The sequence below is a fragment of the Tripterygium wilfordii genome, chromosome 23, assembly GCF_013401445.1.
Source record: "Tripterygium wilfordii isolate XIE 37 chromosome 23, ASM1340144v1, whole genome shotgun sequence".
Taxonomy (NCBI): Eukaryota; Viridiplantae; Streptophyta; class Magnoliopsida; order Celastrales; family Celastraceae; genus Tripterygium; species Tripterygium wilfordii.
The window spans coordinates 2,311,759-2,334,751 of record NC_052254.1 but is presented as its reverse complement, the minus strand read 5'-3'; the positions used below and the strand labels follow the sequence as shown (position 1 = coordinate 2,334,751).

The 22,993-nt window shown below is 36.2% G+C and overlaps 2 protein-coding genes across 2 annotated transcripts; one reads left to right on the top strand and one right to left on the bottom strand.

Annotated features, from left to right (window-relative positions):
• Nucleotides 1–51: 51 nt before the first annotated feature.
• LOC119993256 (exocyst complex component SEC6) lies at nucleotides 52–13,686 on the bottom strand. Its single transcript, XM_038840304.1, has 25 exons — nucleotides 13,453–13,686; nucleotides 13,041–13,079; nucleotides 12,833–12,921; nucleotides 12,600–12,690; nucleotides 12,012–12,101; nucleotides 11,799–11,878; nucleotides 11,094–11,186; nucleotides 10,226–10,252; nucleotides 9,761–9,868; nucleotides 9,446–9,584; nucleotides 9,311–9,355; nucleotides 8,326–8,381; nucleotides 7,649–7,757; nucleotides 7,058–7,198; nucleotides 6,782–6,961; nucleotides 6,378–6,461; nucleotides 6,200–6,286; nucleotides 4,315–4,359; nucleotides 2,752–2,830; nucleotides 1,816–1,885; nucleotides 1,386–1,473; nucleotides 1,192–1,281; nucleotides 952–1,068; nucleotides 678–740; nucleotides 52–472 (listed from the first exon to the last, which is right to left on the bottom strand). Exons 1-25 carry the CDS (start codon nucleotides 13,579–13,581, stop codon nucleotides 341–343), a joined length of 2,271 nt encoding a protein of 756 aa, XP_038696232.1. The 5' UTR covers nucleotides 13,582–13,686; the 3' UTR covers nucleotides 52–340.
• A 6,272-nt stretch (nucleotides 13,687–19,958) lies between these two features.
• LOC119993258 (laccase-15-like) lies at nucleotides 19,959–22,392 on the top strand. Its single transcript, XM_038840306.1, has 5 exons — nucleotides 19,959–20,158; nucleotides 20,242–20,393; nucleotides 20,469–20,842; nucleotides 20,931–21,878; nucleotides 21,949–22,392. Exons 1-5 carry the CDS (start codon nucleotides 20,060–20,062, stop codon nucleotides 22,077–22,079), a joined length of 1,704 nt encoding a protein of 567 aa, XP_038696234.1. The 5' UTR covers nucleotides 19,959–20,059; the 3' UTR covers nucleotides 22,080–22,392.
• Nucleotides 22,393–22,993: the final 601 nt, after the last annotated feature.

Sequence of the window (22,993 nt, the reverse complement as noted above, 5' to 3'; positions counted from 1 at the left end):
CAAATTCAATTCAATCTTCTAGTAGTCCAAGTCCTACAACTACAAGCAAGCTAACAACAGAACAGATTATCATATTTCAAATAATGTGGTTTCAATGCCGCCTTTTTCATCAACTCAAACTGTCATATCAAAAGCTCCATACAATTTCTTGCAGATCTGAAACCTTAAGGACTTGTTTGTTTGGGGGAAGAGATGACAAAGTTGGGTTTGTGAAAAAAAAGGAGAAAATAATAATGAAATATCATCAACAGAATTAAGACAATTTATTTTAGATCCAGGTTTCAAATCAGGCTCTGGAAGGAATTTACATTGTCGGCATAAACCAAATTTGGCACTTGAACTAAGTAAGCTTTCGCCACAATGAACCCTTGGAAGATTGCAGGCACTTCACCTTTGGAAAGACAAAACCTGCCTTGTGGGGATTTCCATCAACCAGTGAATTCTCATAAATTTCTTTGCACTCTTGTATAACCTGTTCGACAAGGAAACAAATCAATGCAAATATTTAATTTGGGTTCTCATTTAACGCTCATGCTTCATCTCTCGTAGGTTGGAAATAGGAATTAGATAGGAGTACTTCATTTGCACCAGGGTCAAAGCATATGGCCATAAAAAAATGAAAAAGAAAAAGAAAAATAGGATAAAATAGAACCATCCACCACACGAATTGAACACACCTCCTTGGCATCCTTCCGTGGTATGCCTTCTCGCAGCCCAACAAGCTTCTCAACTACCTCAGGCTGCAATAAAGTAGCACCTATGAGCACTAATTCTTGGACAGATAAATTGTGAAACACGCTTGTGCTACATTTTTCGTGAAAGTAAATACCATGGCATGAATAAAAGTTGGAAATATTGATATCCTACGACTAAACAGCCAAGGATCTCTAAAACCAATGTCAATATCATAGCTTGCAAAGGTAGTTGGAAGTGTTCATTTTCAGTAGTTACCGGGCAGTCAGGCTGATGTTCAAGGATATTTGTATATACAAGCGTAAAGGTATCCAGGCTCTCAGCCGAAGCAAGTTCCCTTAAATCACTCAGAATCCTGACTCTACTTTCAACTTTCTGTAGAAGCAGAGGAAAGAAAGGATGAAGATGTTATTATATCAAACAACAAATAATATATCTTCAATAGTTACTTGGAAACACATTTGAAGAAGCAAGAGTTGGGAAAGTTAAAGTCCTTACAGAAACACTTATGTACTCCCTAAAAAAGTCTGTGATCACCTCCTCGTCTAGCCTCATCCGCTCGATGGTTTCTTCCTTGATATAGTTTCTCTACAAGACAATCACCATTAGGACAATTACACATTTAAAGAAAAAAAAATGGAATGCAGGCAAGCATATCTTTAATATATAGAAAAACTAAATCAGTGCAAAACCTGTGTTAGGAGATGATCAACATAAACTACCACTGTCTCCTCCAGGCATGCTTCAACAAACCTCCTAAATGATCTTTCTTCATTATACCTAGTCCAATAACATTGAAACTGATAAGGACTAACTGTTCCACCAATACTTTAGAACATGAAAATCAGGAGGAAGGCATACAAGACTGTTTAATCAACCCAATATTTTAAGCTTCTAAATGGCTTTTACTAATATCACAGAAACTGAATTGTTTCTCTTAATTATTTGTGTTAAATATTGTTAAAAGTCCCATACAGTTGTAATGTCCCCCAGTGGATAGAAAGGAAATAAAATAACCATTAACCTATTTTAGTAGTCTGTTAATTCAGTTTGTGCAAGTAAGAAGATTGAAATGCCACATCAATAAGTCTTGTTAAAAACTGCACGAAAAAGGAAACTTACATCTTCACATCTGTAAAATAATCCCCAAATGTTGCAACTAGATACTCAGTGACCTGTCCTTCACACCACTCTGAAATATATAAAAAGTAACCTTCAGATACAAAAGAAAATATTCCATAAATGCTATTAAAAATTATTTGAGTCAATTTCAATTTCATCAACCGAATATACTAGCACCATTTTAAATATTATTTAATCACATTGGTGTATTGATTAGATCATATGCTCAAAAGATAAGCCAAGCATCATCCCCTCATTGATTTGAGACCAATGTTTTAAGTGTGCGTGAAATGTAATTATCTCAGTGCCTGAAGGAGAGTAAATGGGAAGTTTACTTTGCCATGGTCACATTATTACTTATATTTCAAGACTAGTTGTCATGCCATGACATGAAACATTAATCCCACAGCCTCTCAGTGAATTTCAGTTGACAAGATGAGCAATTATACCTCTATACAACAAAACAATATCTGAAAGAGAGGCCATGCAAATATCTAAAAGCAAATAGTTAGTGAGACAGGGTTTGACATTGCTTACTTTTACCTGCTTTTGCCGCATTAATGTGTTAAACCCATGGCCTCCAGATTGTTGTTATATTGCCACTGGGCCATGGGCTTGCCCTTGATTAAGTCCACACCAAAAACAATTTTAGCTAACTAAGATGCCTTATGCAATGAAGTCCACAGACCATAAAAATTTAAGAATTTTTTTTTCCAGGCACGTGATATTTCTGTAAGACATAATATTGATCCATCAATAGCAACTAAAATAATGGATTCAGGATTCTATCAAGCACATATTTATTAAGCGGCAAGAGCCATAACACGGACAATTGGCAGCAATCAGAATGAAAAGTAATTAAGTTCAAACAGAACCAATTAAAAAAACACACACATATAAGAACCAGATGATTTGTGCAAGATAAATTTACGTTACCTTTATGATAAATCTTGACAAGTAACTCCTGCACTCCAGGATCTTCAAAGATAACACGAACAGTTTGATGCACAGCTTCCTATCATCAATAAGAAATTATAAAATATATACATACAGACATTATGTATGTAAAAAGATACAGTTCAATTACAAGATGCATATTAATATTTACATAAACTCCAACACATAAGTACTAGGATGACAGCTTCATGCATGGGTTTATGAAGATATATCTTGGCAATACCCATGCTATGAGTGAAAATGGATTCTTATTGGTTTAACCTCCTATTTGTTTGAGTAAGATAATGACAACTTGTAAAGCGGAAGGACTCAAAAACAACAGAACTCTGCCCTATACCCGCTCGGTCGTTGCATCAGAGTCAAAATTTCAGTAATCCATAAAGCATAGACATACACTAGAAAGAGGAGAAAAAAAAAAAAAAAACCTCCAGATGCATGATCTCTCTTACTTTTATAGTCACAAATAGTTTTACGGAAGCAACAAATAAACAAAATGGCTTTGCTACCAAATTAAATATGCTATTTGGCTACTATCTCATTATGTGTGGAAGCATGTTGAAACCAAAATATAGCTATTCTACATGAAAATATGTGGACAGAAGACCGTCAAAATGGTGAGAATGGTCAATGATGTGTCTTTTTAAATATAGAGACACAAGTGTATATTAAGAAAGGACGTGTCTTTTGCACATCACCATTCAAGATTCCAAGTAACACTAACAAGGGCACGTATTTTAACGTACATGTTCAAGGAGAATAAACATGATTTTGGTGCACCTAAAAAGAATACTAATAGGGAAAAACATCCACTATATCATGCTCATTTGGAAGGAGAGTTCATTCCTGTTTCTAGTTCTTATGTAATCTTGAAGAACCAAAGTGTGTTTAGCATTTCAAAAGAAAGTTTGAGTATCACAAAGATTAGGCTTCCATCTATTTAGGAAAGTCAAGTGCCTGACCAATACCATAACAACTCATAAAAGCAGTAACAACAATTAAAGCTTAAGAAAAATGACACTGCGATGCCTTGAAGCCATTTTCCAGTATTCAATTTAAAAATTTATCTAATAACTTGATCCACATCATCATTGTTGTCTAAGGCACAATATTAAAAGCCCGAAAAGCATTCACATTTCCATTTTGAATCTCCATGGACAAGCATAATCGCCCTGTCCCTTCACATACATTGTTAACAAACAAATAAACTATAAAGTTAGAAACTAATAAAATTTTCTGATTAATGCCAAAATACCAGACATCTAAATTCTACATTAACACACTCCAAAGCACATTTGATAGCCCAAATGCCTAAAACTGATAAAATAAACCTAAATCAGTGATGCAATTCTTTGGCATCTGCACATCATGGAATGGATGCATGTAGAAATATAAAATGAAAAGTCACCACACCCAGGCAACTAAAATATTCAAGACCATAATAAGAAAACAATGAGTTCCGAAAAGGGTCTGAGATTGCAGAAGGCAGGGAGAGAAAAGGAGACAGAAAGGGGAAAAGTGAACAACCATCACGTTTCAGCATACCTTTGCAACTTCTAGAAAACCTTTGCAAGTATCTTCAAAATTAACCTATTAAGTGACACAAACAATCCAATATCAAAACGGAGAAACAAAGGCTACGAACAAGTTTCAGTTAAACAAAATAAACTTCCGGTCTTCTTTGACCAAAATGAAGTTACTCAATTGCACAGTGAACACAAGTGATGAGATTCGTGCTTTCACTAGTGTATATTTACAAATCTGACCTACATGCCCAAAGAAAAGGCAAGCAGAGTCAGATTAACTAAAAAAAAGCATTGGGTAGCAATGAGTAGTTACATTTCTTTTTCTAGTGGGGGCGGATTCATTGTCCAGAAAGGTGTAAACTGATACTTGAACGCCAACTGCAATAAGTAAGAGAAAATCCATTTGGCTTTAGGTCCATTTAGCACACCGAAGTATAAGGAGGATGAGGGGTGTCGAGAAGAAGCTCCATGTACCAGTCGCAGGGTTTCAACACATAACTATGAGGTCATCTGATTTCGAGTAGTATCGAGGATCTTCTGAAAGAGAATAAGCTAACTCGAAAGGAGAGCAGGGCTGAGCCAAGAAGAAACAGAGTTAAAGAGGCTGAAAATTTCTAATGAAGTGATGGATCATAATAAACCTGGCAGAAGAGTTGCTGTGAAGACTTTTATGAAGAAGTTAAAACCGATAGTATTTTATGGAAGACGGTCATTCAATGTTTAAATGCTTGCTGGTAAGAAAAGAATGTCTGGAATATTGTTCAAGAAATGGAAAATTGTGGTCTCTTATGCAAGTACGACGTAGAAAAAGTGATGTAGCAACAATAAAACCTACGATCACCCAATAAGATGGTTTTGGGGAAAAATGAAAAGGGTTGCACAATAAAATTATGCCAACACAATAGAGCAGCAACGCAATCTGAAGTGAAGTTTCCCTATCTTTTCGCAATCCTCAGCAACACATATATTCCTCAGCAGATCAATTCTCAGGAAAAAAGTAAACATAATCATCTCATGTCCCTCGACCAGCAGAAAACTTCAAGTTTGGGAGCACATGGAATTTTTGTCCTCTCTAAAACAGCTATATGGACGCACTCAACTTTCTGGACTGGAAATAAAATGGGTTAGTTATTTGGAAAGACGTGAAATGTCTAGCAAGTAATTGTGCAGAGAATTTGTGAAATTGGAAAGCTGGTGATCCTTTTGAAGGTTGCATTCTTTAGCTGGTCTGTGGCAGAGGAAGCTATACTTACGACATTCTCAAAAGGAGAGGAATGCCACATGCTAGTTAGTACATGTGCAGTGTTGCTGAAAAGGAGATCAATCACTTAAACCCTGCAGTGTGGACTCTGGAGTGCCCGTGCCAATTAGGCAGAATCTTCTTCTTATTCAGCAAGTCAACTAGGAGATGCCAATAAGTTTAAAGGATCTACTCAACCGCTGGAAGGACAGTTGTCCAAAAAGGGAAAATAGGAGAGTTTGGGTGATGGCAATTCACCAGTACTTTGGACCATTCGGCCTTAAAAAGAAAATAAGATGCTCTACAAGAAGCTCTACTAAATCAGAATTACTGTCAAAATTGAGGAGAACGACCATGGAAACTCTCTTCTTTCAGCCCAAAAACTATACATTAACAGCAGAAAGAATGTCGCAGAGTCCTTAAAGAATAAAGTACATGGTTATGTGATCGCTCAAATGCTATCAGTTCCTCTATTTTCCTTTGTTTGTCTTCGCATATTTCAGGTGTACCAGGGCCTTTCCAGCCGTTTTAGTTAAACAAATTAATTGTACTTATCAAAAAAAGCAGGAGATATTCCAGTTGAGGTTGGATCTAGGTGCTGCAAACTCTCAAAAAGGAGTGATAAAAGAAAAGAACAAGATGACACAATAATAATAAACATAACCTGCTCAGCATAGTTTGGTGGAAGAGCTTCAATGGTGCTATTACTCAGCTCCATTGCAAGGTCATAGCAACGCAGATTGTTGTTTATCTGCAGGAGAAAAAAATAAAACAACAGATTATAAAAAAAATTACATCCTGTTTCAAAAGATGTAGGAATATACACTGAAAGTGTCACAAACCATTGCACACAAAGGTTCCAGACCAATATCAGAAGCAGGTTCTTCAAGCCGCTTCCTTTCTGCCGCTTGAAAATCAATCATCACCTAAGGAATGACACGATAACAATAAACGAGAATGAACAAAATAAGTTCTACAATTCTGTTGAAATTAAAAAGGAAATAACACAGACACGGAAAAGAAATGAAAAGGATTGATACAGCCAGGAGCAGTGCTACGATAAAAGAAAAATTCGTAAGATCAACAGTGTGTCAAAAAAATGTTAAATTAGCATCAGCATCTCTCTCGAGTGGAAGGAATTCACAAATGAAAAGGGCACTCATCCATGTCATGTGGTCCGTACTCTAGCATGGAGACTAATAATTTGATTGAAGTAATAATCTCCGTTAAATATTGCTAAACTTGCCTGAATAATAGCCAAAGCAATCCTGTATAGCATTACATCAGTGCTATTATCCCGCACAATTTGAACTTGCTCCCCAAGGATCCTGAACAAATCAACAGCAGCGGGCGTGTATAGCTTCCCATCTTCTGTTTTCTTTGGTGGTTGCACCTTGTCAGCTTCCAAGATGTTTAAGTACCATTTCTACGACCAGAGAGAGCAGAAGAAATAACTATCACCTAGCTAAATCATATACTTCCAAAATAATAGCAAAAAAGACATGCAGGGAAGATATCATACTTTGGTAGTAGCTTGCATTCTCTCAACATATGAATTCATGAGAGGATCCATTGCACCACTCTCAGAACATACTTGAGCCAAAGACTCATCAACTCCAAGTGCAATCAGATTATCTTGGTATTCCACTACCCACCCAGTTACCTAGTTGCAAGCAATAATAAATATATATTACATAAATTACACAAAGCAAAAGTAAAAAATAAAATAGTCCCTCCATATGTTACAAGGCACCGAACTAAAAAGATATTACCTAAACTGCTGTACAATTCTTATTGTCCAGTAGATATTTCTGATTCCATGAATTCGTGAATCAAAATCTCCAACAATGCGTAGCAAAAGGTATAACTTACGGGTTTTTCCAAAGGATAAATTGAGTTTCAAGATCACAACAAGGTTACTAGAATCATTGCATCTCTAACTCAGATGCAAACATAAGTTCGATAAATGTACACTGCACACTGAGATCATCAACAATGATCAAGCTTTTATTTGGTCAGATAAATTGCAAAGCCAATGCTCTTCAACAATAATAAATGCCCTTGCCAAAAGACGTGAAACTAAGGAACCAATAAGGTTTCAGAAACAAACTACCTTCAAAATCTCAATATTAGACAACTCATTTGCCCTGTCGCTGAGAAGTCGAAGCATCTGAATAAATCTCTCAGTATATAGGTTTACCATGAGTTGGAATATTTCATATCTGCCAGCAAAAAAGAATGGCGTTAGAATGAAAAGACCATTTCCACGGAAGATCATCTCTAAATATGTGGGCCAGTCATTGAAGTCCACACTTTTCTATAGTTCAGCAAGCATGCATTCATGTGCAGACATGCAAAGACTTGTATCACATGTCAGTACTACCAAATACAGCAATGCATAAACAAGTCGTCAACCCATTAAAGCGTAGGGCCATCAAATAGCTGCTGCAGTATCATAGACGAAAATAAAGCATTGCTATGGGACATGCATTCATCTTTGCATACTGCATTGGAGTTATAATACATGGTGAGATTTGAGAACCATCTTTTGTGATAGTTATTCCAACACTGGTATACAACATTCTAGCTAAACAATATGGGAGGGTTTCTTTGAACCCTTTCTTAAAGAGAATGGAAACTCATGTAAATAGACAGGTAAGGGCATAAATGTAACGATAAAAACTTATAAAAATAAAAAAGCATAACAAAGAGAATTAAGATTCTTATATTTGTTGAAGGTGGCCATAAATCAAAACAAAGAAAAATTACAAGATTTGAAACAGAGAGAACCTTGGAGGAAAACATGGGGCCACATAGTCATAAATATCTCCGAGCTCGTCTCCAATCTAAATTTCATAAAGTAAAAAGGCGAATGCATCATTAGTAAAGCTCATATTTAAACTAGTTACAATTTAGATGGATGCTAATTAAATTTCATGAGAAGACCAAATATAAAATTGTGAATTTATAAGATGGATAAACAATACAACAGATATCAAGCTAGAGCAGAGAGCACAAGAGTGTATCTACACACACATAAAGAAAACTTGCATATATATATTTTCCCTTCATATGCACAGGCCTCCAAGAGGGTGCAATCGAAGCACACGCACAATCAAGCAGGTGCAATATTTTATGATTTATAAAATAGCTACATTTCCTTAAACAATGATAAGATAGGGTTAAAAGTAAAAAGACATTAAATCAAAGTGATATCACTGCTCAAACACTCCGAAACCCCCGCCACTTTATATATACATATATAATGTGTGCGCGTGTGTGTGTCATATCAATAAGTTAATTTTATTTTTTCTGTTCTATTTATTTTTGGCAATCATTTTATTGATGATCTCTTTTGTCTTCCAAGTGTCAATATCAGTTTTAGCTTTAGTGAAAAAAATCCTGTCAGTTCTATCTCTTTCTATATATACATATATATATATTTCACAAAAAAAATGGAGTAACTACAACGGAAAAAATCCAAATATCCAAGTATATATGTTCAACCAAAACCCATAACTGGAACATTTCTTCTTTTAATTTGAGCCCATTCTCTCTCTTTCTCTTTCTCTCTGTCTCTCTCTCCACACACACACACACACACATGCAAACAACACATTCAAGCTCTCAAAATTTACAAAAGTAACAAGGTCATCCTCATCCGAGCCTTGTCCCAAACAAAAAAGTAACAAGGTGCCACAAAAAATACAAAATTGATGTCATGCAACTTATTCAAACGCAAATTAAAAACAAATTCAAAGTCAATGGTTCATACCAATCGAGCTTCCTCTAATGCTGCTTTCAAGTCTTCAAAAACTAGCTGATTCATAAATTGATAATAGCATGAGATATCATAAGCAACAACCAGACCTCTTGTATGTCATCTAACATATTAGTTATAAATAATTACCTCTGTCAGGATCTTATTGAACCTTCCTTCTACTGACTTCCTTATCTGCTCATAGCATTTATCCTTGTAACCTTTCCCCTGAACCTTTAGCTTCTGCTGTGCTAGATTTTTAGAAGAAGCCATTGAAGAAGTAGATTTTCTGCAGGACATAAGGGATAGGTAATGGGAAAAAGCTTTCAATTGCATAACAGAAAAAATGACAACAAAACAGAAAAGGAACAACAAGAGGGGAAAAGGAAGAATTAAACATCATCTGATGCAAAAAATTTAAAAGGAAAGGGGCAGAGAGAGGGAGCGATCACTCGAGAACATTACTTGGCAGATCTTCGAGGATTTGCAATTGATGCCATTGCTCCACCTCCTTCAGCCTCAGCAGCCTCCTCAGCAAGTTGTTCATCAAGGATTTCTTGCATTTCAACAACTCTAGAAGGGAAATGTAAAAACAAACAAAATTAATTATTACAGTACAAGAAGAGCATATAATGACAAAGAATTTAAAATATAATCGGAGTATACTCAGATCGTAAACTGCCTCCAAAGTGGAAGCATTGTGCATGGGAGTCATTTATGTTTATAACAATTTTAGCATCATTTATAATGCAAAATGGTTAGATAGAAAGACTCAAATCATTGCAAAACAACAAAAAGATTAAAATTTCAATTCAAAGGAGGTTGAAAAAATAAATTTAGATGATTAACTCATAATTTGATTAGCGTCTCCAAGTACTACAAAACATGGTACAAATAACAGTAAATACAGAAAGTTCACTGGCAGCATACCTTAATGCACGAACCAAAGTTTGGGGGCTGCAAGAAATAGAATAGAAACACATTATGACTATGAGCACATGGGCAAAATGACTCAACTGGTAAAACAAGTACATTCAAAGGTCTGTCATTCATGAGCACCATGTTAGTAATTTTATCGATGAGGCGGTCATTATTTTCCAACAAATTCTATAGAGGAATTTGTTCAAAACTCCAGCTCAAAATAAAAAACATGTCATGAAGTAATCATCTTTTTTTTTTCTTACTTTCAGGATGAAAAGGAAAAAGTAGGACTAGGAGTGCTTACGCCCTTTCTTAATCTAGTCAAAGTCAAAGATATATGTACTAGAATTACATGGATGGGTATAAATGATGGATTTGGCTAGTCCAAGTTGGAAAGATTATACATCTCCCAACTGCACGCTACACAACACAGAAACACTAAGCCAGATTAGAAATCAGAATTTATGATTTTGATCTATCTAAAATCAAAGATCACTGTCAAGATGTAGTAATTCCACCCCTTCAAGATCGAAATCCCAAAAGTAATTAAGTGGCACCTACTGGAGGATGATTAGCCTTTCCTAACTTTCCATGTTACTTCTGATATAGAAGAGGGAAAAGAGAACTGTTTTGAAAGGGCTAGGAGCTTCAAAATTGGTCAAATATAAACCAACTAGCAATTTCAAAATTGGCCTATGGACAAATTTCAGGCCATTCTAGACAATTTAAAAAAGATAGTTGAACCAAACATCAGGGATTGTTTTCCCTTGCTGAATAAGAGATAAAGCCTTGTCAAAAGCATCTTAATGCAATATAACTGCATTGAAAAAATCAAAATCCCCAATTTCAATATTTTAACAGAAAATAATGAAGGTACCTCTCTTTTGCGAGTTTGTAAAAGTTGGCAATATGGCCCCACAACGCCTTCTCAAATGTCTCCCATGTTCGATCTACATCTTCAAAATATTCTCTGTATCATACAATTGACAAAATTCAGCAGAAGCAAGTCTCTAGATCTCATCATGCTAGCACAACATCGAGGGAAAACATTATGAATTTCAATTATTTACTGCAATCGTTATTAACATCAACACTTTAGCACTTTAACTTTTTCACCAATGTTAGGATATACATCTTCAAAGTTGGATCATTCTTTTAAATTTAAAGAAATAAAATAACTCATATAGAGCATAAGAAAAATTATAAACGAACAAACTTAACATGCCAGAATGCTAGCTTCAAAACAAAATAATTATCCTAGCTCAAAACCCAGACAAGCCATTTCTAACATTAATGTTCATGCAACAGCGGAGGCCTTGGCTACATTACAATTCCAAAAGCCAATGGGTAGCATATGACTGCAAAAAAAAAATACAATTATGGCAACCAAGTATTACTTAACCAATTATTTTACATTTCCACAAATTTTATTTCACTTAAATACTTCTGAAGAGACGTCCAGGGAAAAAAAAAAGAAACTGAAAGATGATATTAAGATTTTTTTTCCCTTTCCATTCCACTATTATCTAGTTAAATGTAGAAGCTACATATAATTCTAGGAACAAGAGAAAAAGATACAAACTTTAGTCTGCCAATCTCTTCTTTGTGAGAAGATGCCGCAGCTAAAGCAAACCTTCGCTTTCCATCCAGTCCTGTTAACCTCTGTGGAGAAATGAAAAGTACAAAAAGATCAAGTATATGTCTATATGATGGAACTATAGAATGTCTTCGCAAACACACACACACACACAGAGCATAACTCATAATCCAATATTATGAATAATATAAGCCTTACCTCGTAAGTATTAACAATTTCTTTATCATCACTCAATGAATCGCGTGCTTCAGCTGCTTCAACAGAAATGGACATCATACCTTCAACGTCCTATAAAAGAGCGGTCAGCCACAAAGCAACAACATAATGAACGAAAGAATCCATTTAGTATCACCACCTTATGCATCTTGCATCCCCAACTTACATTTTATGAATGCACGTTTTGTGAAAATATATATCAAATTAGCCAAAAAACTACAGATTTTATTTAACATAATTTTCACACATTCTATATAATTACACAACTACTGATCTTTCTCAAGTTTCCAGTCACACTTGACTGGTTATGCAGCACTTTTGAGTTATGACATCTAGGGCATTAATATCTTCAACAAGTATAGTCAAAAGGAAGACAAGAAAAAACAACACAAGTCTTCTAGAGCGTCTCAATTGCATATCTACAGTACAAAAAAGAGAGATGAAAAGTATCATCATTGTTTTCATTTCCATTTACTTCTGTTTCACCTTGTTTATGAGCTAAGATAAGCACTCACATTAAACTCATTCACCTAAGAAAAAAAGGTCGAATCACTCTAATACTAAGCCCACCTTCAAGGTTGTATTCAAATTATTCCTTGCATTGCTAAGGAGCTTTATCTGATCATGGTTTTCAATCAAGTTTTGGCATTCCTGGCATAGCCTGATGCACACAGCAATCACATTAGTCACCGAGCTGGGGGAATAAACTGATATAGCAAGAGATATAAGCGAAGTATAAATGGGAAAAACAGTAAAACATCATGGAGTTTATAGTAACGAGTAAAGACTCCTTAGCATCATACGTTTCAATAGCAACGAAGTTCTCACGAAGCGTATTTATTGTCTTCTCCGACAAGGAAAGTGATTCAAGACCAGTTTGTGCTTGTTCAACCTGCAATTCCAAGTGTTTTGGAAGTCAATGCTCCAAATTCCAAGAAAGACGGTGTAATTTAACAAGGTCGATATAATGTATCAATAAAATTTTGTAGAGGAGATTGTAAGTATGCCAACCTGCTCTGCAACCATGGTACTAAGTTGTGCATCATTTGCCTGACAATCAAGGAAACAACACCACAATCAAAATACAAAAATGAAACAATTTCCACAAATTTTATGTGCTTTTAAGGTACAAACAGGCTACCACCTAACCTAGGCCAAACAAAATCCCCAACTATAACAACAAGAACACCATATCAGCTAGCAATTTCAATTTTCTTTTGAGGGAAGCAATTTCAAATATTAACAACCTAAATGAGATAGACAGCATGCGAGATGTTCAAATGCAGCCATTTTTATCAAACAATCACCAGAACGAATAATTCCATGACAACATCGAATGCGAGATGTTCAAATGCAGCCGTTTTCATCAAACAATCACCAGAACGAATAATTCCATGACAACACCGAAATTCAAATCGGTTACCTGCTGGCGCGCGATGTAATCGGCCTTGATAGAGGAAATGGACTGCAAGAGATCAGGGAGAGGCAAGAGCTTCGCGACCTCGCGGACCGCGGCTTCCTTAGCCTCGACGCCAAGATCCTCGACCATCATATTGAGAAACTGTTACAGAGAGAAGCTGCAACGCGATGCAAATTGAACATTTTAAAGAATCTGATCGGAGACTGTTCAGCAGAAAATATCGGATCTACATTAGAATTTCGGGTATTCTTCCTTCCGTCACCTGGTGCAGTGTCTGGAAGTAATGGGCTTGCAGTTGCGGAGTAGCCCATCTTTCTTAGCCCAAGTATTCATTTACTTTGGACTTCATATTGTAATTGGGCCTTACTTACCAACCCAACTAAAGTGGACTTTCCATACGCTTGGGCATAGGTTGATTAGGTTCCTCGCCTCCAAGTGCCCAATAGATTGCAGCCCAAGGTGTCCGTTTGCGTTCGGTTTGGTATATTTCTTTTTTTATGTATTTTCTAATTTCTCATTTTATTTTCTGGAAAATAGAAGACAATTCTGAAAATATTTTGGTTCCCCATTTTTATTTTTATTTTTTTTGAAAATATTTTGGTTCTGAAAATATTTTTTTTTGGTTCTCCATTTTAAAAAACACTGAAAATTGAAAATGAAAATAACATAAAACAAACCAAACGAACCTATTTACGATTTCTTTAGGGTTTTGAGTTTATTTCATGGAATTGGTGACCGGAATTCGTTCATGTACAGTTTTATTACAAAAGGTTGAAGGAAGGATCACCAAATTTCAAGTTGACCACTCAATGTTCAAAAACTGAATTTCTTAGCGAACTACAAAATTCTGGGTTCAAATCAAACCTTTCGCCATTTAAAACAAACTAAAAATAGTGTCATCAATATAAACGAGGTCGAAACTCACAAAGGAGAGAACTTCATAAAACTTCTCATAGACTTTGTCATAACTATTGGACGTCCCAAATGTGAACGAGGCCTCCCACGGTCGAAGAGTTAACTTCATAAAACCTCACATAGATTTTGCCAAAACTACTAGACGTTCCAAGTATGAACGAGGCCGAAGTCCACAAAGGAGGGGGAGTTGAACTTGCGACCTCCTACATTTACAAAGAATTATCACAGTCAACTTCACCATTCCGACCAAAACTTCTTTTGTTGCCATTAATATGAATCGTTTTCACTAATAAACTAAAAGATCTGAGACGTTACTCAGATGTACTTGAGCCTGCCTGCCTGCCTAGTCTCATACCAGAGGCACACACAAACTAATCAAATTTACTTCTTTAGCCACTTGAGCCCCTAATTTGAGTCATTTTCACAAACAAACTAGAAGATTTTAAATTTAACTCTTATTAGCTATACTCATGCTTGCCTACTCTCAAACCATGGGGACATACTAATTAAAAAAAATACCCATCTATCATTTACCTTTTCAGCCTAAGAATCACACAACTATGAAGCACAGTCTCCTCTAATCGATATTTTGAGTCCGTTTAGAAGACAATTTTATTAGTAGCGTATATGGTGGTAATGGATATGCTAGACAATAATGGTAACACATATGCTATCTGAATGGTATTGTATGTATTTTAAGAACATGTATTCCATAAATCGATTGTTCTTCTTTTTTCTTTCTCTGCTTCTCTTTCATTTTATATGATTGCTTCATTTTCCAAGACACTACATTAATCTTATGGATTCAAGTTGTTTAGATATTTTCGAACACCAATATAGGTATTGAAAAATAACTCAATTTAATCCTTGCAACTTAAGAAAGAGGTTGTTGAGTATAGTGAGAAGCAAGGGTATCTCTCGCAGAGGATTGGAATATAGTTGCAAATCAAATCTAATTGTGACTCGAGCTAAATGGTTAACTCAGAATAGTCGGTAAGAAGTAGAAACGTTTTTAATTCTTATAAGAGAAAGAGTCAAGGGAAAGCTATCCACCACTAACAATCATGTACTGCTGCAACCTTCATCTGTATTTCTTAATTCACGAATGACGATGTTTAAGATAAAACAATGACATGTTGATTTTATCTTATTGCTCTCTCTTAATTGGTATGTCAAGTGCATGGCATGTACTCCTTAACTTAGTTCTTAAGATGCAATCTAGAATGACATGTTCATAGATTCAACACTCAATAAATCATTAAGCACAAAGAAGGCAAACATGGCTAAATTCATAAGACGTGGCATGCATCTTGTACCACCTTGAAATCAATTCACATGAATATGAGCTATCTTATTCATTGGCTACTTGAGACTTTATGAAGATATGGGTGATCAATCATATCATCCTAGCAATAGAATCCTAAAACATGTATCTAAGCGTGCACTCAAAGAAACATATCTCAGATTTCATCAACAAGTAATATAGTGAAAAGATTTTCATTCGTTCTCAAAAAATAAGATTAATGAAGCATCAATACAATCATGTTCGGGCTTCAACCAGCCCCTTAATTGAAGGAATATTTGCCACACATCATCTGTTTTGATGACTAAAAATATTTAAGAGAAAACCAAATAGTAAATCTCGGCTTGCTTGCTTTTAGTTTCACCTTCTCTCAATGCTCTCCGTTCGTTCGTTCTTTGATGACTTTTACATCCCTTTTATAATTCAACAATAGGGCACCACCAACTAAGACTTTTGAGATAATATAGGAGTTATTTCCAATTACCATAAGGTAGTGTTTCTCCTAATTAATATAGAACTTGACTTTCCATACACTTCTCCTTATGGAAACTGAACTTAAACTGACTGAGAGAGTTGTCACTGACTTCTAACACAAAATTTGAGTGCCCAATAAGATTTGAGTTATCACATCTTGATAACACAACTGACTGAGAGAGTTTTCATTGACTTCTAACACAAGATTTGAGTGTCCCACAAGATTTGATAACACAAGATTTGAAAACACAAAGATTTGAGTTATCCAATCTTCTAATTTCGTATATAATTTCGACACGCAACCACTGATGCTAAAACTAATGCAACTTCCTCTAGAAAACTTCAAATCACGAACCGTAAAATTATATGGAAACTAGACTTCTAGATCTTTCCAACTGTAGATCACTCGTTGTCCAGTTCTTCCTAAGCACGTCCAGTTTATTCCGTGAAGTTAACAAATTTGTTTAGGAACCTGACTTGGCTTCAAAATTATGAACATGTTCATCTTTTCTCATTTCACCATATTTTTGCCTCTTTAGCTCTCAATCATCGTTAGGGACGTATTCCTTCAAAACTTACACAAAACATATCAAAACAACCAATTTCACAAAGGAAACTAGTGTAAAGTATAGGAATAAGGAATGCAAAATGTGCATAAATATATGTTATCACATGTTCAAAAATCAAAATCAAAGGTATTGTCAATAGAATTTAGGGAAAAGTGTCAAAATGACCCTCAAACTCTCACAAACGGATCGAATGAGCCCCTGAATTTTTTTTTGGGTTATTTGAGCCCTTCAACTTATAACTTTGGTATTTGTTAGCCCTTATGTAAAATTTCTGTTAAAAAATGCTTATGTGGCATTTAGACGTTTTTAATAAGCATTTTAATAAATTTTTTGGCAGATATATGTCAATGACCAATTAAATTACTACATGTGTCTTAACCTCCATTTCCATCTCCATCTCCATCTCTATATGAACCTCCATCTCTGGCCACCATTCCATCTCAAAGCTTCCATCTCTGGCACCTCCCTCAAGTTCTAAAAAAAGTCTAGTTGGATTGGATCGGTGACACCCATTGCGCAACGTTGTCCAATGAAATTTGTTGGGATTTAAACAATTTGGATTGGATCGGCGACACCCATTTTCACACGGAAGGAATATTCGGGGCTGCGTTTTTGAGATTGGATTGACTGACTAAGAAAATAAATGGGGATTGATTGATTGATTGAGCTGGGTTTCGCATGGAGATTGAATTTTTGATTGGTTGAGAAAATAATTTGATTGATTGAAACAAATGGGACAATTTTGTTGGATTTTTGCCAGATTGAAGCTCAAACTAACCGTTGATGATATGATTTTTTGTTTCTTTTCTTTAAAAAAATTGGTATGACTTAATGGCATAATATTGCCACATCAGCATTTTTAATAGAAGTTTGCTATAAGAGCTAACAGACACCAAAATTGTAAGTTGAAGGGCTCAAATGACCCAAAAAAAAGTTTAGGGGCTCAATCGACCCGTTTGTGAAAGTTTGAGGGTCATTTTAACACTTTTCCCTATAATTTATTAGAATAGATTGCATGAGTTTTACGTATGATCAATATGTATTTTTCAAAAGAATTAAGAGATTGTATGAGTTTTACTATTTTTGGTTTCAATATGTGTCAATTTTTGTTTTAATATGTGTAAATTTTGTTAGAACTTATTTTTTAATGTGTTAATAATTAAAACGTGGTTCGTATCAAATCTTTAGGTCGGACCTACAACTAATGCAAGAAGACTAATCCCCAACTAACTTAAATAATTAGTCAGGACCTACAACTAATGCAAGAAGACTAATCCCCAACTAACTTAAATTTGTCCGGACCTACAACTAATGCAAGACTATCCCCAACTAATTTAAATTAGTCGAAAAAAGTAAACAATTCACGTGGCACAAAGTTTTCACAATGGATATGGTCAAGAATAGACATGATGTGCGTAGACTTCATCCCTAGATAAAATATGTGGAAAGACTGTTTCTACAAAGTGAATTTGTGATCTCTAAATTGTATCCACGTAATTCTATCGTTGGATCACACGCTCATACATAGTTTATGGTCAATTAGTATGAAATAAATTTTAATTGACTCTTCCAAACTATAGGAAATTAAAGTGGCTTAACCAGCTTTGGAAGCCAAAAATACCTACTTCCTTTTTCCCTCAAGTTAGCACCTACCTCATAAAAGCAATTTAAATATTCTTTTTAGACATTGAGCACCTTGTCAAGTTAAGTTGATACTATGTTGTGTCTCTTGGGTGGGTTATTGGGTTCTGACTTAACGAAAAAAAAAAAGTTATTGGGTTCTCGTTATAAAAAATAATAAATATATATTGTTTAAAATTTAGATGGAAGCTTTGGTTGGAATGTTGAAATTTATTATGATAACTTTTTACTAATACGGAAAGTCGTAAGTTTAACTCTCACGCCTATCAGTTTCAGTTAATTTCCTTGCATGGGTCAAAGGATTTGTGGAGTTAACTCGATCTCCTGTGTGGGTTTCATCCTCGTTTTCCCGAACAAGCCTTTGTCTTATCTATCATTAGCATGGAGCGTGCTAAGTTGGTGGCTCGAGGTTAGAGCTGACTCAACTCTCCGATGAATATGTTGGGATGAAAATTATTGATTACCAAATAAAAAAAACTAAAATTGGACGGTGGACCTAAACTAGGCCTAATTGATTACCCAAAAAAAGAACAATTCAAGTGGAAACTACGTGCAGAAGTGATAGGGATCCCAATAAAAAATATCTCAATCATTCCAGTAGTGAATGTGTCACTCTCCGGTTCAATCACAAGATTTTGTGGGCCCCTACACTTACATCAATCAAGGGACAATATTCACTACTAGGATAACGGAGATGTTTTTTACTGAGATCCCTAACATTTTTGAACTACATGTGTAATTTTTGCTCTTCATACTCTCCCTCTCTCTATACCTTGATTGTTAACTTTATGAAAATTTACTTTACACTTCATTACTTAATACATTCCTAAACCTTTAATCTATACCTTTCAATGGTTTTAACTAATTAAAGAACAATTAGATGAGATGACACTTTCAAATTCTAACTAAGACAGATTATTTTACGCAAATGATTAGAATTAGAAAGAAGAAGCATATAGCATTGTTTTAGTCTCTTACATATATAGTATATATATATAGCTTTTAGTTCTCTCTTTCTGGTTTCTTTCACAAGTCGTGTTGTCCCATATCGGTAAGATGTGGGACTAATGCCTTATTTATAAGGACAAACTCACTCCCTAACCACTAACTAGACATTTTCCCTTGTTAAGTGAGTTGAGTCTTGACCCACTTGTTAGATAATGAGAAATAAAGTCGTGCGGACCCGATGTATCCACGAGAATCGGATAACCTCTTGTGGGCCCAATGTATCATCGGGAACCGGATAACCCAAAGCGGACTATATAGTTGGTTGTATGGGAGGTGTTGGATTTATGATAGGTCGAGTAGTCTCTGACTCTAAGGAATCAGGCATGATGTATCATCTGGAATTTGATAACCCAAAGCGAACAATATAATTGATTGGGAAAATATAATTGGTTGTATGGGACATGCCTGATGTATCATCTGGAATTGGATAACCCAAAGCGAACAATATAATTGATTGGGACAATATAATTGGTTGTATGGGACCTGTTGGATTTACGACAGGACTAACGACAGGTTGAGTAGTCTCTGTAATTTGTTGTATGGGACCTGTTGGATTTACGACAGGTTGAGTAGTCTCTGACTTTAAGGAATCAGGGACTAATACATACTAATTGAAGAATTCCCAAAAAATTCATCTCTCAAATCTCACCCACTACAACAACATTAAAAGGACCTTGAGAGCTCATTCTTTGCAGCAATAATGGCAGCATTTGCGATGAGTTTTTTCGTCTATTTGGCCTGGTGGTTTCTGCTATTCTCTGGCTTTCATTGCTTGGCTGCAAATCACCACCATTTTGTGGTAAGTACAGTAGTCTCTTCTCTGCAAATCTTCAGTAGTTATGTTTTGTTTTGATATTATGACTACTTTTAGTGTATGTGTAGGTGAAGGAAGCTCCATATACAAGACTCTGCAGCACAAAGGAGATATTGACTGTAAATGGAAAGTTTCCAGGGCCAATTCTGAGGGCCAAAAAGGGGGATACAGTCTATGTCACCGTTCACAACAAAGGACGATACAACATCACTATTCACTGGTACGTACTATGCATGCGCCTTCAATCACATGTGTATTAATCCCAACAATTTCATCGTTAAATCTCGTTTCTCAGGCATGGAGTGAAACAGCCCAGCAATCCGTGGTCAGACGGGCCTGAATACATTACACAGTGTCCAATCCAACCCGGTGGAAAATTCAAGCAGAAGGTTATATTTTCAATGGAAGCAGGTACCCTATGGTGGCACGCTCACAGCGACTGGTCACGAGCAACTGTCCATGGCGCTATCATTGTCTCTCCCAAGAAAGGAACTACCTTTCCATTCCCCAAGCCTGATGCAGAGGTGCCAATCATTTTAGGTGAATGGTGGAGGAAAGATGTAATGGAGGTTCTGAGGCTATTCCAAATGACAGGAGGAGCACCAAATGATTCTGATGCTTATACCATTAATGGCCAGCCTGGTGACTTGTACCCTTGTTCAAAATCAGGTACTTATCATCACTTGTCCCCAACCATGTCTGCATTACCTGTCAAATGAAACCATTAACAGTAAAATTTCTCATTCTACGATTGCAGAGACATTCAAATTGATGGTGGATCAGGGGAAGAGTTACTTACTTCGGATTGTAAACGCTGCGATGAACAGCATTCTCTTCTTCGCCATTGCAAATCACAACATCACAGTAGTTGGAATGGATGGTGGCTACACAAAGCCCTTATCAAGAGATTACATCACAATAGGACCAGGACAATCCATGGATGCCTTGTTAAATGCCAACCAAAGTCCTGGTCACTATTACATGGCTGCTAGGGCTTACTCTAGTAACGCTAATGTCGCCTTCGACAACACCACAACCACTGCAATTGTACAATACAATGGTAGCTACCCTCCACCTTCATCTCCTCTGTTACCCCGGCTTCCCGACTATAATGACACAAATGCCGCTTTTAACTTCACTGGTAGCGTTAGGAGCTTAAACAGTAAAGACCATCCAAGTAATGTTCCAGTAAACATCACCACCCACCTAGAATCCACTCTTTCCATCAACTCATTCCCATGCCAGGAAAATCGTACCTGCGAAGGACCAAATGGAACAAGATTAGCAGCTAGCATGAACAATATATCCTTTGTGAACCCGTCAATCGACATACTAGAGGCTTATTATAAGCATATAAAAGGGGTGTATGGAGAGAATTTTCCAAGTTTTCCACCACTGGTCTTCGACTTCACTGCTCAATATCTGCCTTTGGAGTATCAAGTACCGAAACGGGGGACAGAAGTGAGAGTGTTGCCATACAATTCAACAGTGGAAATGGTGTTGCAGGGGACAAACTTAGTTGCTGGACTTGATCATCCTATGCACTTACATGGATACAGCTTCTATGTTGTTGGATGGGGTTTTGGGAACTTTGACAACCAGACGGACCCTTTAAGCTACAATCTCATTGATCCTCCTTTTCTCAACACAGTCATTGTTCCTATAAAGGGATGGGTTACAATTAGATTCACAGCAAACAACCCTGGTACATCACTGCCCCTAACACATCAATATTAATGCTGATGATCCCACAACTAACTGTCTAAATATTGCAGGAGTTTGGTTTATGCACTGCCATTTCGAGCGTCACCTAACGTGGGGCATGGAGACAGTATTCATCGTCCTTGATGGCAACAATAGCAATTCAAAACTACTACCTCCACCGCCGCACATGCCTCCATGTTAAAGCTGCATCAAACTAGTTGCTTTTTGGGTTTTGGCTTGATATATATAAACAATGAATTTGTGCCAGGAAGTTTTGAGCTTGACTGGAAAATGTGAAACTCGAAACTGGTTATTGTCATCTATTGTGTTATGGGTTTGAAGGAGAATTTCGATCCCTTCAATGAATACCCAATACTGTCTTAGGCTTCCTTCCTTCGTCTTGTGAAAAATCACTAAGTTTGCTAATAAGATTGTGCTCATACAACTGATATGTACTTGGCGTTATGGATTAAATATTCACAAATGAAATTTAGATGCAATTGTTGAAAGTTAAAGATTGATATCATACACCAACTTTCAGTGGCGCATTTCGACGAACAGACGGTGATCGCTTCGTGTGAAGCGTCTCGCATCTGAACATTGTTGAGCTTTTTCTCTATTTCCAAGCCGCAGCAGGGAGGAAGGTTTTGATTTTTGAATCTTTGGACGCAGCTTTTTTTTGTTCTTTTGAAGGAAATCTTTGGACAGATAATTAGGCATATGGTATGAGGCCTTATAATTAGGCCCAAGCACAGATGAACCCGTAGAAATTGGAAAACTTTAATCACGCCTGATATTGACTATCTATACCATTTTGTTAACTGTACCCCTAAGGCCGACAAACACGCTCAGATCAGTCAGATGAGAAGGCTCAAGAGAGAAGACCGAGACTTTGTTCTTTGAAGACGTTGAGTGGGTGGGGTATGAAGAGCTAAGGCTTAAGAAAAGACAAGGTTAAAGCAAAGTCAACATAAGTCAAAGTATGCCTAATAAAGTTCGGTGTAAAACTTCCCGTAGAAGTTTTAGTATTGGGCTAAACTGGTGGGCTGGATTCCTAAGTAGTCAGTCCTACAAAAGAGGCCCATTGTAGGAGTGCTAGTGGGCTGAAAGGAAAGA